Source organism: Ahaetulla prasina, chromosome 2 (genome assembly GCF_028640845.1).
Source record: "Ahaetulla prasina isolate Xishuangbanna chromosome 2, ASM2864084v1, whole genome shotgun sequence".
Classification (NCBI taxonomy): domain Eukaryota; kingdom Metazoa; phylum Chordata; class Lepidosauria; order Squamata; family Colubridae; genus Ahaetulla; species Ahaetulla prasina.
This window is the reverse complement of record NC_080540.1, coordinates 182,555,162-182,573,662: the sequence shown is the minus strand read 5'-3', so window position 1 is coordinate 182,573,662 and position 18,501 is coordinate 182,555,162. Positions and strand designations below refer to the sequence as shown.

Genomic DNA, 18,501 nt, shown 5'->3' with positions numbered 1-18,501 from the left:
GTGACACGAGGCTGGCTCCAGGGAATTATAAATGCTTCATTTTTGGAAGGGGTTTTCCCCGCCGCCTTGAAAGAGGCAGTGGTGAGACCCCCTCCTCAAGAAGCCTTCCCTGGACCCGGCTATTTTAGGAAATTATCGTCCAGTCTCCAACCTTCGCTTTGTGGCGAAGGTTGTAGAGAGTGTGGTTGCATGGCAGCTCCCCTGGTACCTGGATGAAGCTGTCTATCTATCTAGACCCGTTCCAGTCCGGCTTCCGGTCCGGACATAGTACGGAGACAGCTTTGGTCGCGTTGGTGGATGACCTCTGGAGGGCCAGGGATAGGGGTTGTTCCTCTGCCCTGGTCCTGTTAGATCTCTCAGCGGCTTTTGATACCATCGACCATGGTATCTTGGTTGGAGAGTTTGGGAGTGGGAGGCACCGTCTATCAGTGGTTCTCCTCCTATCTCTCTGACCAGATGCAGACGGTGTTGACGGGGGCAGAGATCGACCGCGAGGCGCCTTACTTGTGGGGTGCCTCAGGGGTCGATTCTCTCGCCTCTCCTGTTCAACATCTATATGAAGCCACTGGGCGAGGTCATCAGTGGCTTCGGGGTGAGTTACCATCTGTACGCTGATGACACGCAGCTGTACTTCTCCACCCCGGGCCACCCCAACGAAGCTGTCGAAGTGCTGTCCCGGTGCCTGGAAGCTGTACGGGTCTGGATGGGGAGAAACAGGCTCAGGCTCAATCCCTCCAAGATGGAGTGGCAACCGCAGCTGACTGTTGGGGGCGAGTCATTGGCCCCAATGGAAAGGGTGCGCAACTTGGGTGTTCTCCTGGATGGACGGCTGTCGTTTGAAGATCATTTGGCGGCCGTCTCCAGGAGAGCTTTATACCAGGTGCGCCTGGTCCGCCAGTTGCGCCCCTTCCTTGACCGGGATGCCTTATGCACGGTCACTCACGCTCTTGTCACTTCTCGTTTGGATTATTGCAATGCTCTCTACATGGGGCTTCCCCTGAAGTGCACCCGGAGGCTTCAGTTAGTTCAGAATGCAGCTGCGCGGGTGATTGAGGGAGCCTCACGCTGCTCCCACGTAACACCGCTCCTGCGCAGTCTGCACTGGCTTCCTGTGGTCTTTCGGGTGCGCTTTAAGGTTTTGGTTATCACCTTTAAAGCGCTCCATGTCTTAGGGCCCGGGTACTTACGGGACCGCCTGCTGTTACCTCATGCCTCCCACCGATCTGTACGCTCACACAGAGAGGGTCTTCTCAGGGTGCCGTCCACCAAGCAATGTCGGCTGGCGGCCCCCAGGGGAAGGGCCTTCTCTGTAGGAGCTCCTACCCTTTGGAACGAACTTCCCCCTGGTTTGCGCCAATTACTCGACCTTCAGACCTTTCGCCGTGAGCTGAAAACACATTTGTTTATTCAAGCGGGACTGGCTTAAATTTTTAATCCTAAATAATTTTAATTGGGGTTATTATTTATGAATTTTAAGGGTTTTAAATTTGATCGTTTTAAATTACGGCCATTTATGGAATATGCTTGTTTTAAGTTTTGTTTTAATTGTACATTGTGTTGTTTTTATAATTTGGCTGTACACCGCCCTGAGTCCTTCGGGAGAAGGGCGGTATAAAAATCTAAATAAATAAATAAATAAAATAAATAAATAAATAAACTGAAGAATTATAAAATTTTGAACATTCTCAGATTTGTTTAATCTACAGCTATCTAGCACTGAAAATAAATATACACATAAGACAGTTGCAGGTTTTATGTCAGATCTTATTTTACAAAGCCTCAATCCTCCTCCATCTGCAGTATCAGAAACATATTATATTAATCTACATCTTAACCTGATTTAACAATTCAGGAATTTATTCGCTCAAATGTCCTTAAAACCCTCATATAACATAGCTGAAACCTAAAGCCTGATCAGTGAAGTTTCAAACTTCTTGTTTGAAGAATTTGGCCTGTGTTCTTGCATTATCGCCCTCTGTTTCTTCATTGCACTGCAGCTCTTGAGGGCTGTGCATGAGACGGAATATGACAGTTATATCATGCAAAATAGGGTTTGTTTTCTGAAGACCCACAATCCATTTGGCCAAGGTAGCCTTGTTTTCTGCCCCAACCATACACATGGCAAACACAGGGCCCTCCTTAACTGTAGAGAAAACACAAAATACAGTGTCAGCATTCTAAGACAGCTCAAAAAGGATTACAAAGAAGTACAGGTGTTAAGTATTCAATTTAAGCATCAGAGGGACAAATGCAAACACCTAAAGGTCAATTCATCATCCACTGTCAATTCCCAGAATACAGCTTACATTACTTGCATGCAGTTCTTGATTTACAACCATTTGTTTAATGACTGTTTGAAGTTATAATGGCACTTTAAACAAGAGGTCATTACACTTATGACCATCACAGCATCCTTATAGTGAAATAATCAAAATTTGAGAATTTGGAAAGTGGCATGTATTTACGACAGTTGCAGTATCCTGGGGTCAAACTATTGGCATTTGTGACCTTCCGAGCCGCCATCTCACAATCAAAGTCAATGAGTGAAGCGAGATTTGCTTAATGACTGCATGATTCACTTAACAAAATTGTCAGAAAATTGGGTGTGACTTACTTAACAATTGCCTTGCTTAGCAATGGAAATTCTGATACCAATTTGGGTCATAAATCTAGGACTATCTGTATATGCATGGGACTTTACACAGATCCCACAACCTGGGAGTTTACATTTTCATAAGAGAAGTCATAAACAAGCTGGCAGGGGTCTTTCTACTAAATGGTCATGCAAGACAAGAGAAGCTGTTCGTTTAAACTCCGTTCACTTGATTCTCCTATCCTTTTCTAGTTTTTACTTTGGGAAGGATTTCATCCTACTTGCTAAGGATGATCGAGACTGTTATTTTTGCATACAAAACACAACACCCACATATATGATGGCTACCTTTATCTGTGTAAAACTCACGATCATCCAGAACATCCCGTTCCAGATCAATATCCAGATGCATGGGGTAGTAGAAATTCCTTTCTGGGTCAATCACTTCCACCATCTGTGAACAGAAGCAAGGAAGTGTTGATTATTTTTTCAATAGTAAATTATCTGAACAGAACCCTACTATCTTTGTTTAGGAAAAGTAAACAGAAACATCTAGTCACTTATTTCTGTGTTTCTCTCCATTAAAGCTACATGCTTCAGAGGATATGGCAGAGCAATGTATTTTATTCTAACAATCTCAATTTTCAGCAAAGTTTTAGAGATACTCAAAGGATAGTAAAGTTATTGGTCTCTACTATTTCTGACTGACACTAGTGCTCAGGGTCTGCTTATCCCTTCAGATGTCCTCTGAAGTATAAAAATGCCATTTAAGCAATCAATAGCTCCCTGTTGTTCTTTTTCTCTATCATTAAGAAGCTTTTCCTTACTAAGCTAAATCCATGAAATGAGCCTCTTTTCTCCATTTTTCCTATAGCTGGATGCCCTCTTTGTTCCCCAGTTAGGATTGTGGAATCCCCCGTTTCATTTCTTTTGGCGTCTACATACTTGCACCTGAACATGTCCAACAGAGATTTTGTTGCTTGGTGTTGAATTATTTAAACAAAAACAAATGGTCTGTCCTCATTTTGTTGCCCTCCTCTGGCCTTCACTTCCAACTAACAAAGAAGTGAATGGAAGTGCTTTGTTGGAGCTTCAGCTAGTGCAAGATCCAGCTTGCTCTTGAACAAAATTTAGTCTTTGTCATCCAAAATAACCAATAATTACTTACTCTTCTCTCTCAACTAAGACTTTAACACTAAAAATAGCACTAAGCCATTCAGATATCAAATTCTTTTATAAGTATCCTGTTTGATTACACTGTTTCCCTCTCTAAAATGTCTACGCTGCACAATCTCTATCAGGTAGGAATACATTTTCACACCCTGAATTGCTTTCCCCTCTCTGCATGATTAATTCCTCTCATGGCCATTCAGAATACATTCATAGTTCATCTTTTTTTATAAGTTTATTTTGCACTGACACATGCTCACACAACTCCTTCTGGTGCGCTAGCAGAGAAATTACATGCATCCTTCCGTGTCTAATTCAATGTTACAAGCAGTCTTTAGAGAAGGTATCAAATACTAATTTACATGTTCTTCTGAAAGCTTTGCTCTGAGCACATAGTAATAAACACACTTGGTCTTGAGCCATAAGCGAAAGGGGCCTTCAAGGAAAATGGGCTTTTCAGTGTTATGAGAAGCAAGCAGTGTCTGCTGATCAGGGCTTTGGCTTCCTGGAAGACAGAGAAGAGACACAAAAAGAGCAGGTTATAAAACAAAGGTTAATCACCACCATTATTTTAAAATGTAAAAATAGTATGTCAACTCTAGCTCTTTAGTAAATTAAAAAAAGAGATGTGTTGTATTTTGTTTTCATCCAAAACAAGAATTATCAGCATTATCAGCTATGTCCAAGGAAGACTTTAGAAACCAAATTCCAGGAAATCCAGACTGAGATTTCTGGATAATGTCCACAAATATTTCAAATCTTAGATCCCACTATCCATTCATGTTGATTCATTATCAACTCTGAAGCTGGCAGCCAAAGCACTATATTTTGAAGAAATTTTGTAAGCCAGTATTTCCCTTCATTGCCACAGCATTTCTGTCACTATATAATTCTCCTGTGATTGTATTTCTAGTCCTAGTAGAAATGAAATAGCTAGAAGATGCAGAGAATCAAGTGCTAGCTATGAGAAAAACAAGTGGAGCACAGAAAAAAAAATTCATGCAAAGGAAATTTCTTGTTTTTTCCTCCCTGACCAATCTGTTGAATTTCCAGTTTCATCGTTTGTATCTCTGAGCTGAAGAATGAGGATTGCACAATAGTCCCCAACTGGTATACAAATATCTATGCTTCCCAAGTCTATTCAAGTCAAGCAATGCCTTGTCCTATCTGCTATATGCATTATAAAAATAATAATTACAATAATAATGGCTGTTGCAGGTATATATTGATATCATATGTATATCACACATTTTTGTGGCGTTCCCTCTGTCTCCTATGGCAGAGAATAGAATAGAATAGAATAGAATAGAATAGAATAGAATAGAATAGAATAGAATAGAATAGAATAGAATAGAATTTTTTATTGGCCAAGTGTGATTGGACACACAAGGAATTTGTTTTGGTGCAAATGCTCTCAGTGTACATAAAAGAAAAAATACTTTCGTCAAGATACAACATTTACAACACAAATGATGGTCATAGGGTACAATTTAATACTTAATGATACAACACTTAATGATAATCATAGGGTACAAATAAGCAATCAATATCAATATAAATCATAAATATAAATGAGATGGCAAGCAAGAAGGAAGAAACCAGACTGGCCTACTTCCTATATGCACATGACAGAAGGAAATCAATTAATTGCAACAAGAGGAAAATCTCTTGTACAGGAGAAAATCTGGTCCTGGAGATTTACAACCATTCAAATAAAAGGGTATTTTCTCACCGTAGATTTACCACCAGGCTTTTATCTTATCCCTTTATTCTGCCCTTCACAATTTCATTTATGTTGAAGAAAACTGAGCCTGCAATTAAATAGTATTGCCTTTTTGTTGCCTTTTGAGCCTTCTCTGTGCAGCTGGTAAGATTCTTTTCTTTTCCTTTCATTTTGAACATAGGTAAAGAAGCTCCCTTGTCTTACTTACTTGACCTTCTGACGGTGGCACCTACAGACATTATGATGGAAATCCCAAATTTGTTGCATATTCATTTGGTCCTCAAATCTGAGATTATCCAGTCAGCACAAAGGAAAAATGACAGAAAGAATTCAGTACCTACGATATGTGGATGATTGATTTCTTGTCCAGAATCCAGCACCTCTGAGTGGGAGATCTGCAAACGTTCATTGATGATCCAAAAGTTAGTAAAGGAGCAACATAATAAATTAGAGGAAGCCATTAAAGGACAGAAGATAAGGATGAGAATGAAACATGAGGATAAGGAGATGAAATACAGGTAATCCTCGATTTACAACAATTTGTTTAGTGACCATTCAAAGTTACAACAGCACCAAAAAGATAGACTTATAACCGTTTTTCACATTTATGAACGTTGTAGCACCCCATGGTCATGTGAATAAAATTTGGATGCTTGGCAACTGATTCATATTCATGATGGTTGCAGTGTTCCAGCGTCATGTGATCCCCTTTTGCAACCTTCTGACAAGCAGTCAATGGGGAAACCAGATTCACTTAGCAACCATATACTAATAAAAAATTGCAGTGAGTCACTTAACAAATGTGGCAAGAAAATTTGTAAAATGGGGCAAAACTCACTTAACAAATTTCCCTTAAAAACATAAATTTTGGGCTCAATTGTGGTCGTAAATTGAGGACTACCTGTATTAGTAAAGTAGATGGGTAAGGAAAGGAAGTATTTTTCTTTTACATGCTTCCCGAATATTTTCAGGTTTAGCTTTCATTTACCTGAGAACTCCAAACTTTTTCTGTTAAAAAGTTAAGATTTTCATAATTAAGCTTTCTCTTATTTCAGGAATATATCTATACTTTCCACACAAAGCCAGTGGCCCACATACTGTAAAAGGCCAAAACCTCAAGATTTTTAGTTTTTCTATTAAGGAATTTGAATGTTTGACACATGATAATGGAAAGGTACTACATCCAAAAGAAACATCAGTACTTTAAATTAATGGAGAAACTAATCATTTGAATCTGCACAGTAGATTATCTCCTCTACCAGTAAGACTGCAAATTTCTCAATTTACCTGATAAACTGTAACTTTGGCATTCAGATCAGCTGCAATCCTCTGCAAGCTCAACTTTGCAAGTTCAATAGGATCTTCTGGCAGAGGAGTTGGGACAGGATAAGGATTGATATGCTTAAATTTAGGGAACCAGTACATGATCCTCTGATATTTTCTTATAGGGTAGCTTTTATTACCAAAGATCTCGAGCAGCAAAAACCTGGTTTCCAAGTTTGGCATGACACCTTTAGGACAAGAGAAAGGACAAACTTATTAGGAATGAGAAGAAACTGTTTTTATTTACCCATTACTAAAAGGTCTACAAGGAGAAAGCCTCAAAAATGAAAGTAGCTTAATTTTACCAAAATTGGGTCAATAATAAAAGAAAATTAAGTCCTGAGTATTAATTGGCTCCAGTTTCCAAGATACAGCTTCAGGTCAAAATTGCATCAAAATAATTCAAAATTATTGAGGGGGATGTGCGATTATGCTCCATAACTTTTCTGCAAAGTGTGATGTAGCAGTGAGAATGGTGCCACACTGATCATTATAAACAAATTTTTATTGATACCAACTATATTGTAAAATATAGTTGGTATATTTTATTGATACCAACTATATTGTAAAAATCTTTCCAAAGCAAAAACCAGAAAAAAATTTCTCCAAGTGACTGGAAAGTTCTCCATTAACAGTTATTTTATCAGCAGTGTTAGCATTCTATGCTAAGATCATTCATGTAATCTATGAACAATTTTTAAATTAAGAGCAAGTTTGTGGAGATGGAGGATCCCATGTTTTTTCATATCATAAAAAAATTCCCCACTTTTGGGGCCCTCTCACTATTACTAGAAGGCATGTACCTACCAAAGTGCTCCATCTGTTCAAGCAGCAGGATAGCACAATCCTGCTGACTGGGATAGTATTTGAGCATTTTTTGAAAAACATTTTGAGGAATAAAGACTTTCTTAGGGAAGACATCCAAGATTTTGTTGTAGACATCAACATCCTTCTCCACTCCAAATTCTGGCATTTTCTTCAGAGCTGCATAGATGAACTCTACATGACCCGTGCGGCGGATATCCCGCTTGCAGAAGATGTCCACGGCGTCCTGAAATGTAGCTTTAGTTTTTTCGTGTTCAGATACTGTCTCAAAGATATCTTCAATTTTCACTAATGACTGGTTGGCAGATTCTTTGTCAGGTTTTTCATGCTTCTTTACAGCGAAGTTGGAAGTGCTAAGAACTGTGCTCATTTGGATACTTCTCACAGGAACCAAACTGGAGTTCTAAGACAAGCAAAGTTTATTGGAGAGATGAAAGAATTACAGACCAGAGTACAATCAAAGAAATATTGCAGATAAATAGACTCACATTTTTATGCAATCTCAGAAATTAAGAGCAGTTTTTAGGATTTTTTGTTTTGTACCTGGAAATAAGAGCTTCTTTGTAATTGTAGAAGATCCTTTTTAAGAAAGGAGCCTCTTCTTGCAGAAAGCTCCCCAGCCACTAATAATGCCCTGAGGCACTTCATGACAGTCCATCTGTTTTCCAGAACAAAAAACTGGGATCTATCAACTTCCCATTACATGCCTCCAGAAAATCAAAGACCTAAAAATAGAAGAAGATTAAATTATGGTTACATTCAATGTCACAGCACTCTTTACACCCATAGAACCAGAACTAACAAAAGAATCCATGGCAGCAATACTACACAGCATACTCAACCTAGCCAAATACACTAAGATGAAGATAGATATCCAGAATCATGGAACTCATCAACCTCTGCCTCACTAGCAACTTTCAATTTGATGGACAAATATACCAACCAGTCAGAGGAACACCCAAAGGATCACCACTCTCAGGACTCATAGCAGAGACTGTAATGCAGCATCTAGAAGCAATAGCACTCCAACACATGCAACATAAAGTATGGGTCCAGTAAGTAGATGACAACTTTGTCTTAATAAAAAGGAACAACAACAGAAGACACATGAAACAATCAGCAACATTTTCAAAGGAACAAAATTTACAAGAGAAGAACAAAGCAACAAACATACTCCACTTCCTGGATATTCTCATCAACAGAGGAAACATCTGCAAATTAAGCACATAATTCTATCGAAAAATAACCTACACCAACCAGCTAACTAACAAGTAGACCAGCGAAATGCTGTGGACATAATATACTTAGATTTCAGTAAGGCATTTGACAAAGTACACCACAGTATACTTCTTGATAAACTAGAAAAATGTAGAATAGACAACATCACCACCAGATGGATTAGTAGCTGGCTGACAAACAGTACTCAATGAGTAGTCTTTTAGATATTAGAAAGAGCCGTCATAGTCATAACTTTATTCAGTATCAAGGATGTAGCTTTAGAGATGGTCAACAGTACTAAGTATCTGGGGGTGCAGATAACTTACAACCTGAATTAGTCTCTCCACACGTCATCCTTAGTGAAGCATGCAAACTAGTGTCTGCATTTCCTGCATCGGATGAGAAGAGCACATCTTTCTCCTTCTATCCTGGCCACTTTTTACAGAGGCACGATTGAGAGCGTTTTAACAAACTGCATCACTGTTTGGTTTGGTGGCAGCAGTGCCTCAGATAGAAAGTCCATTCAGAGAGTGGTAAGGCCAGCTGAGAAGATTATAGGAAGCTCGCTTTCTGTCATTCAGGTTATTGCTTATAAGCACAATGCTTTGTGCTTAGAGTTCAAAGCATTGTTAGAGATCCCACACACCCACTTCACAATTTTTTTCTATTGCTCCCCTCTGGGAGGAGGTTTCCAAGTATTTGTAGCAGGACCTCCAGATTCTGTAACAGCTTTGTTCTCTATGCCATCCATCTGGTAAACTTGCAAGATTTGTTTCTTTTGCCATGTACATGTATACATCTGAACTAGATTGTGTTGTTTCTCCATGTCATATCGGTACATGCATAATTTTGTATTTATTTATTTATTTTGTCATGTTTAAATTTATATTAAAGGTAGAGACCCTTTGAGAGCTGTATGCAACTTAATTTCATTTTAATGTATGCCAATTAGTGTACATTCGAAGTGACAATAAAGTAGTCTAGTCTAGTCTAGTCCTTAATGGTATATATCCACATGGGAGGGAAGTAAGCAATACACATTAGGCGAGACCTGGCTCAAAAACAGTAACTGTCATAGGGACTTTGGAGTCTTAGTGGATGATCACTTGAATATGAACCAGCAGTGTACAGCCGCCAGCAAAAAAGCTAATACAATCCTGAGTTGTATAAACAGAGGTATAGACTCAAGATCACATGAAGTATTAGTACTTCTTTATAAAACCCTAGTAAGACCACACCTGGAATACTGCAACCAGTTTTGCTCACCATACTACAAAAAAGATGTTGAGACTTTGGAAAAGTTCAGAGAAGAGCAACTAAGATGATCAAAGACCTGGAGACTACAACAAGGAAGAATGGTTGCAGGATTTGGGTTTGGCTATTCTAAAGAAAAGAAGAATTAGGAGTAACATGATTGCAGTATATCAGTATTTGAGGGGCTGCCACAAAAAACAGGGGGTCAAATTATTCTCCAAAGCACCAGAGGGCAGGGGAAGAAAGTGCTGGAAACTAATCAAAGAGAGAAGCAACCTGGAATTAAGGAGAAACTTCCTAACAGTGAGAACAATTAACCAGTGGAACACTGTAATACACTGACCAATTAAAGACCTTCAAAACATCTTAAGTAAACCAAAAGGTTCAGTGGGCCAGGAAGGAAAAATAGGAGTCATTTACCACATATATTGTAAGGATTGTAATTGTCACTATGTAGGCCAGACAGAAGACTTGCAGAACTTATCCATAAACAGCAATTTATATGGACATGTTAAAACATAGTTTCATTAAAATGGACAACAAAAAAACTAAGAAGGAAATGAAAAGACCAGAACACATCCTTTCCAACAGCCAAGACCCAAATCAATAGGTATTAACCCTGGGCCAATCAAACAGAAAACAATGCCCTAATCAAGGAATGATCAAAGAGATAAGTATGACCTCACCAAAACTGGCAGGTCAAGCTACTGTATATAGACAGGGAGTAAAGCCCATACTTATGCTGATGTACCTAGTTGGCAATGAAACATCTGCAAGCAAACAACTAAGCTTGGAGAGCCAGGAATTTCAGAGTTTGGAAAAACTTGAGGGGCTGCAAGGCAAGCAAAACAGCAGCTCTGGAGATGCAGAACTTGCTAAAGATTAAGATTCCTTAGTAAAGGAAGGTATTAGGATGCTATTACCTTTCCATAATTCTTGTACATACACAATGCATATCCCTTCCACAGTTAAGAGATAAAAGACATTCTGTAGCTTCCCCTCAAACATTCTAAATTTCTTTGTCCCAAAACTTTATTGTCCAAACATTATAGCCAAATGTGTGAAATAAAAGGGTAACTGTGGTGTTGTGATAATTTATTCCTTCAACAGAAAAAGTTTTCACAGACCAATCCTGAGGTCAAGCAAAACAGTCAAAAGCAGTCAGAAGTTGGCAGGAAGATTAACATGAAATACTATTATATATTATCCTATTTCTCCATGTTATGATCTTCATCCCCAACCTTAATGAAGGAGATGTGATGTTTAGAGAATGTAATTTACTACAGTATTTGATTTGAAAAATATCAAAATTATACAAGTCATGTGACACTATGGAAGCAAAAATTATGGAAAAGGAGGAATAACATAATTTGAAGGGACCTTGGAGGTTTTCTAGTCCAACCCCCTATTTGAGCAGGAAACCCTATACCATTCCAGACAAGTGGCTGTCTCTTCTTAAAAGCCTCCAGTGATGGAGCATCCACAACTTCTCAAGGCAAGCCATTCTACTGGCTAACGGTTCTGTCAGGAAATTTCTTCTTTGTTCTAGGTTGTTTCTCTCCTTGATTAGTTTCCATCCATTGTTTCTTATCTTGCCTTCTGGTGCTTTGAAAAACAGGTTGAATCCTCTCTTCTTTGTGTCAGCCCCTCCAATATTGGAACATTGCTATTATGTCATCCCTACTGTTTCTTTTCACTTGACCAGACATATCCAAGTCCTGCAAGCATTCTTCATATATTTTAGCCTCCACCCCACCCCACCCCAATCATCTTTGTTGCTCTTTTTCTGGACCCTTTCCAGACTCTCAACATCTTTTTGATATTTGATATTGACCAAAACTGGATGCAGTATTCCAAGTGTGATCTTACTAAAGCTTTATAAAGTAGTGCTAATAGTTCACATGAATTTGATTCTGTCCTTCTATTAACACAACCTAGGATTGCATTGGCTTTTATAGCTGCCACTGCACAGTTAGCTCATAATTAAGTGATTGTTCACTAGGACTCCAAAATCCTCCCCATAGTTTTTGTTTTTGAACCAGGTTTTACCTAATTTGTACCTGTACATTTTCTTGCCTAAGTGTAAAACCTTACTTTTATTTACATTGAAGTTCATTTTGTTAGATAGGGCCCAGTGTTCAAGTCTATTGAAAATCATCTGAATCTTGAGCGTATATTCTGGAGTGTTGGTTATTCCCACAATTTAGTGTCATCTGCAAATTTGATGACTTCCCCTTCTATTCCTTTATCTCACAGGTGTCAAATTTGCTGCGTCACATTGCCATCATGTGACTTTTGTGATTTCCCCATTCATGAAGCTGGGGTGGGCATGGCCTGCACGTGACAATCTGGCCCATGGGCTTCCAGTTTGACACCCCTGCCTTATCTAGATCGTTGATGAAAATATTGAACAGTACTGGGCCTAAAACAGAACCTTGGGATAGCCCACTGCTTACATCCCTCCATGTGGCTGTAGTTCCATTGAGGATTATACGCTGATTATGGTTTCTCAGCCAGTTACAAATCCATCTGGTGGTACTGCTGTCTACCCCACATTTTTCTAACTAACCAAGAAGTAGGTTGTGGGCTACCTATCCTATCAGGATATGATATCTACCTACCTAGCAGGATATAAGTAGTGTTGACACTTTAATTTTTGTGTTGGAAAAGATCTCGAGAATACTATGCACAGCCAAGAAAACAAATAAATTGATCATTGAACAAATCGGCCCTGAGTTTTCTCACTTGAGAAATAATTGCTCAAGTTCAAATTGTCCTACTTTGGACATGTTACATGAAAATCTAGCTCTCTGGGAAAGGTTGTGATGCTAGAAAAGATTGAAGAAAAGGATGACTGGCAGCAATGTGGATAGTCTCAGTTACAGTGACATTAAGAGCAGGGTTGGAAAACCTGCAACATCAGATTAGGGACAGATCTTCTATATGAAAATGTATCTATCTGGTCACTAGGTATCAAAAACTACTTGATGCCCACAATCAAGATTTGAAATATGTACTATACTTCAATTCTCAACTCAGTAGTACATACCAACTCTCATCTAGTTTTTAGATTACACAAGTATAGCAATACATGACTGCCCATAATTCCAGCTAACTTCCTCACAGCTCTTTTAAATATTTATGTCCCATCCCGCTTTCTTGTGGCTCACGCTCAGCACTCTGAATTCAGCCTGCACCTCCTTTAAAAAGCTAGGGAATATTAAATATATAGTAAAACCTAGAGCCAATAATAAATAAACACGTATACATATTGGTCATAGAGATATGATATATTAAATGTTAACCGCATTGTCAAACCTAATTCATATTTAAATGGAACAACGCACATGGACAGTCACGATTCCTATCAGACTTTCTCCCAGCTCTGGCACATTCCTCGTCCCTACTCCCGCAGGTCCGTCTTGTTCAGTAGCGCCCCACCCCGCATTCCCCCGAGGGCCGTCCGCGCGCTCCCCTTGCGCTTCTGACCTTCTGCCGTCCGCACCGCCATCCTGGGATTTCTCCTCGTGACGTCTTCTCCCCAATTGCTCAGATTGTTGCCTAAAGTCCCGGCTCCTCTCACATTCGATTAGAGATACGCGAGAGCCGCCTCTGGTGGGAGGCTTCCTGTGCAGTCTGGCTCAACCTTACGAACGTTAAGAGAGTTGGACTTCAACTCCCAGAATTCCATAGCCAGCGTTAGCGGTTTGAGCCGGGTCCGCGGGGTCCTTCGATTGGGATTGTCTTTTTCATTTCTTGGCTAAACTTTTACAGCTGGAACTTCGTTGCCTCTTGGAGATTACAGTTTTCACTTGGCGGGTGGATGGGTGTTCTTTTGTTTTTAAACCACTCCCGTAAAGTGGCTTTTGCGGGGAAATCCTGCGCATATCCGACAGCATTATTGTCACTGAATTCCAGCCAGTTACGCTGTCGGCCACAACACCTTCATTTGTACAGAGCTAATACTGCAAATGTGTTATCATCTCATTTTTTGTTCTTTGCTCAATTTCAGACAAGATTTTGGAGGAGGTGGGGAGAGTACATAAAATAACTTTTTTTTTTTTAAATCATGCTTTTATACCGCACCATCTTCTGTAGGACTCAGGGCGGTTTACAGGCATATTAAAAACAATATAATAAATAAGCATTAAAAACCCAATTAAAACTAAATATTATCATGGCCAAATCATTAAAATTGATAAAAAACCATTAAAAAACCCTTAAAATTTAGTTAAAACATTTTATTCTTAAGCTAGTCCAGCGCGCTGAAACAATAAAGTCTTCAGTTCACGTCTGAAGGTCCGGAGGTCGGGGAGTTGTCGTAATCCCGGAGGAAGCTCGTTCCACAGGGCTGGTGCCGCCACAGAGAAGGCCCTCCCCCTGGGGGTCGCCAACCTACATTGTTTGGTCGACGGCACCCTGAGGAGGCCCACTCTGTGGGAGCGCACAGGTCGTTGGGAGACAATCGGCGGCAGAAGGCGGTCTCGAAAGGTATCCCAGTCCTAAGCCATGGAGCGCTTTAAAGGTGGTAACCAAAACCTTGAATTGCACCCGGAAGGCTACCGGTAGCCAGTGTAGACCGTGCAGGATGGGTGTTATATGGGAGCAACGCGGTGCTCCCTCTATTACCCGCGCGGCCACATTCTGGACTAACTGGAGCCTCCGGGTGCTCTTCAAGGGGAGCCCCATGTAGAGAGCATTGCAATAGTCTAGGCGGGAAGTGATGAGGGCGTGAGTGACCGTGCGCAAGGCGTCCCGGTCCCTTTAAGACTTGTGGACTTGAACATAGAAAGGCAGGATAAACCTGTCTGATCAATAAACCTTGCAAATAAAAGTGCAGAGGAGAGCAACCAGGATGATTAGGAGGACTGGAGACTAAAATATATGAAGAACGGTTACAGGAACTGTGCATGGCTAGTCTAGTGAAGAGAAGGACCAGGGGAGACATGATAGCAGTCTTCCAATACTTGAGGGGCTGCCACAGAGAACGGGGTCAAGCTATTTTCCAAAGCACCTGAAGGCCAGACAAGGAATAATGGATGGAAACTGACCAAGGAGAGATTCAACCTAGAAATGAGGAGGAACTTTCTGATAGTGAGAACAATCAACCAATGGAACAGCTTGTCTTCAGAAGTTGTGGGAGCTTCATCACTTGAGACTTTCAAGAAAAGATTGGACTGCCATTTGTCAGAAATGGTATAGGGTCTCCTGTTTGGGGGGGTGGGGCGGGCTGATCATAGCCTTAGGGAAACAGCCATTATCTGTTCCACAATTGGTTAGTTTTATTTTCTCTTGCATTTTGTACTCTTCTGGCACGTTGAGATAGCTAGTTTAAGATGTGGTCCACCAGTCCATGAGGTGGCATGCAGAATGTCAGTATGAATTTCATTTCTTTACCTGATCACTTGTGAGATGCATAACCAATCTCAACTGTTTATCCCTATCAAGGCTGACTGATAAACGTCTTTTGCAGTTGCTTTGCCACCCTTCGTGTTCTGCCCATCTGTCTGGTGGGCTGGCAGCCGGGAGGGTAACAGGCTGGCTGCTGTAGAAAACTTATTATGCCAAGCACTTGCTGCTCACCTACTTGTTTGTGAAGGGATTTCAGGTCAGATATTCAGTAAGGTCTTTTTGTTGGTGAAAGCATATGCTGATTAATTGCTGTGCCATGCTGAGTAAGTGATTGGCCAGATACTTTTGCTCCAGCACCAGTCTGGCAGTGCTCTGCCTGAATGACACAGTTGGGTCTGGCAGGAAGAATGCTAGGCATGGCACTGATAAAAGTTTGGTGACCTGATGAATAAGGTATGAAAGGCAGACACATAGCTAGGATGACAGCAAAAGTACACCCTGTGCCCCTGTGTTATCTGCTGTAGTAATTGGTCTACATGGTGGGTGACTGGGTTGCAGACCTTCCAAATCCCCTGTATCTCAAGTCCTTCCGCCGCGAGCTGAAGACGTTGCTGTTTCGAAGAGCAGGACTAGCTTGAATGTAGTTTTAAATTGGGATTTTTAAAAAAGGGGTTTAAATGAGGTTTTAAATTTGTATTTAAAAGTTAGAGCATCAATTGAATTTAACTATCTATTCTTTTAGCTGTTTTTTATCTATTATATGTTTTCTGTTGTTTTTTGACTGTGAACCGCCCTGAGTCCTTCGGGAGATGGGCGGTATACAAATATAATAAATAAATAAATAAATAAATGATTTGTTAGCATGTCATGAGGGAGGCACTGGCTGATTAAACTTACTGGACTTCCTTCTGTTTCAGAAGAATTGCCTCCTGGAGTTGTGGGTGTAACCTTTGAAAGCTGATATGCAACTTACTGATGTGCTTTGGAGCAGGGGTCTCCAACCTTGGTCCCTTTAAGACTTGTGGACTTCAATTCCCAGAGTTCCTCAGCCAGCTTTGCTGGCTGAGGGACTCTGGGAATTGAAGTCCACAAGTCTTAAAGGGACCAAGGTTGGAGACCCCTGCTTTGGAGGATTTGAGAGGAGGAAATAAAAAGTATTACCACCCACTGGAGCAGATTGGAGGGGAAGAGATGTTCCTCCAGAGGCCAAAAGCAGGGTCTAGATCAGTGACAGCTAACCTTTTTGCTATCGCGTGCCAAAAGCAAGGGGAGCACGGGGGGGGGGGGGTGTCGCGCATGTATGTGCCCACACCCATAATTCAATGCCCCCTTGCGCATGCACACTTGGGCCCCCCACGCTTCCCCCACTTTTAGTACGTGATGGCACGGTGGGACTGGAAGTCCCATTTTTACTCTAGAGCTTTTTTAGGAGCCTGGGAGGGCAAAAACGGCCTTCCTCCCACCCCAAGGACCTCCAGAGGCTAGAGATGGCCCGTTCCCTGCCATTTTCGCCCTCCCCAGGCTCCTAGAAAGGCTCTGGAGTCTGGGGAGAGTGAAAAATGGGCTTTACCCACCCTCCTGGAGGCCCTCCAGAGGTCAGAAACAGCCTGTTTCCCAACTTCTGGTGGGCCCAGAAGGTCTGAAAATCAGCATGCGTGTGCCAGAGCTGAGCTTGGGCAATGCTCGTGTGCCCACTGATAAGACTCCGGGTAGCCACCTGTGGCACATGTGCCATAGGTTCGCCATCACAGGTCTAGATCCTATTCCCTTTCACCGCATCATGCAAATAGCCAGTTTTTTTAAAAAATAATAATTTATTGAACAATGATGCAATGTGAATCAATACCCAAATATAGATAGATAAATATATTCATTTCTCTATTTTAATTACATCAGCAATACTCTGTGCTTATTTAATTATTATTATTTAGTCTTATAATCCTTTTATTTAAAGCAAAATTTATATTTTCAAAATATGAAATATTTTGTACCGTGTTTGACCGAAAATAAGACCCTGTCTTACATTTGTTTGAACCCTCTTGGTATATCTATTAAACGTTTTTTTTTTCATATAAGCATTTCAAATTGTGTCATTTTAATTAAAGTCCTTTTCTTCTTCCAGCAATTTGTAAGTATGTCATCCATGGCACACTCTGGCCTTCAGTAAGTAATTATTATTGCATGTAATCTGTTCATCGGATCTGGAATTCATTGTCATGAATTTCTTATGAACTTGGCTAAATTAGGAAAGCTTAACATACTGCAGCATGTGGCAGTGTTATTCAAGAAGTGTTAACCAGTCATTCTTAAGATGAATTGAGGGGGACATGCAAATATATCTTCCTTGCATCTGCTCAAGACTGGGTGCCAGTTGTGCAGAACACTGCCTCTTGTGCTGATGCCAGGATTTTTCAGTGCTTATTTAGCCACAGGAACTGGATGGCGTTCTCTGTAGAATGAGTTGTCTACCTGAGATTTGGGCCCATGTCTTACCTGGCTTCTGTAAGCAACCAGGCCATGGGTCAGTGGCTGGATTAAGGAAATTGTCAGTGCTTCTTTGAAGGAGGGAATAATATGAGGAAATTGTGTGTCTTCTCTTGAAGATGAATCATTTTCTTGAATCATTTTCAATATGTTCTATCTGGCAACCTTGCCTTTGGGAAGAAGACTTCTGAGAAAAAGCTTGAGACTCAGTTTCAGAAAATCCCAGAAGAAATAAGTTATCTAGATTGCTGCCAGATTCAGACCCATCATGAAATTGAAATGGCACAAGTTCTGGATAATCTTTAATGGGCCCTCCATAGGGAGAATGTGCTCTTCTAGTTCTTTAAAAACTTTCAGCAGCATATAGAATAGAATAATTGATTGGTCGTGTGATTAGACACACAAGGAATTTGTCTCTGGTGCATAAACTCTCAGTGTACATATAAAATAACAAAGTAATAATAATCAAAATATCAAAGTAATAATAATAATCATAATAATGATACCAATAAGAAGACAGTGGAACAGATGAGCAGGATAAAAGTAATACAGCCGTACT

At 40.5% G+C, this 18,501-nt stretch overlaps 1 protein-coding gene across 3 annotated transcripts; it reads right to left on the bottom strand.

Moving 5' to 3' along the window:
- Positions 1-1,743: 1,743 nt before the first annotated feature.
- ECSIT (ECSIT signaling integrator) lies at positions 1,744-13,680 on the bottom strand. 3 transcript variants are annotated; one of them, XM_058168518.1, is made up of 8 exons: positions 13,596-13,680; positions 8,178-8,359; positions 7,617-8,037; positions 6,774-6,997; positions 5,824-5,881; positions 4,126-4,268; positions 2,942-3,047; positions 1,744-2,143 (listed from the first exon to the last, which is right to left on the bottom strand). In XM_058168518.1, exons 2-8 carry the CDS (start codon positions 8,280-8,282, stop codon positions 1,926-1,928), a joined length of 1,275 nt encoding a protein of 424 aa, XP_058024501.1. In that variant the 5' UTR covers positions 8,283-8,359; positions 13,596-13,680; the 3' UTR covers positions 1,744-1,925. The 3 variants fall into 3 exon arrangements, with proteins under 3 accessions (XP_058024501.1, XP_058024500.1, XP_058024502.1); XM_058168517.1 differs by lacking the exon at positions 13,596-13,680 and adding an exon at positions 13,454-13,589; XM_058168519.1 differs by lacking the exon at positions 13,596-13,680 and having other exon boundaries at positions 8,123-8,256.
- Between the last annotated feature and the right edge of the window lie 4,821 nt (positions 13,681-18,501).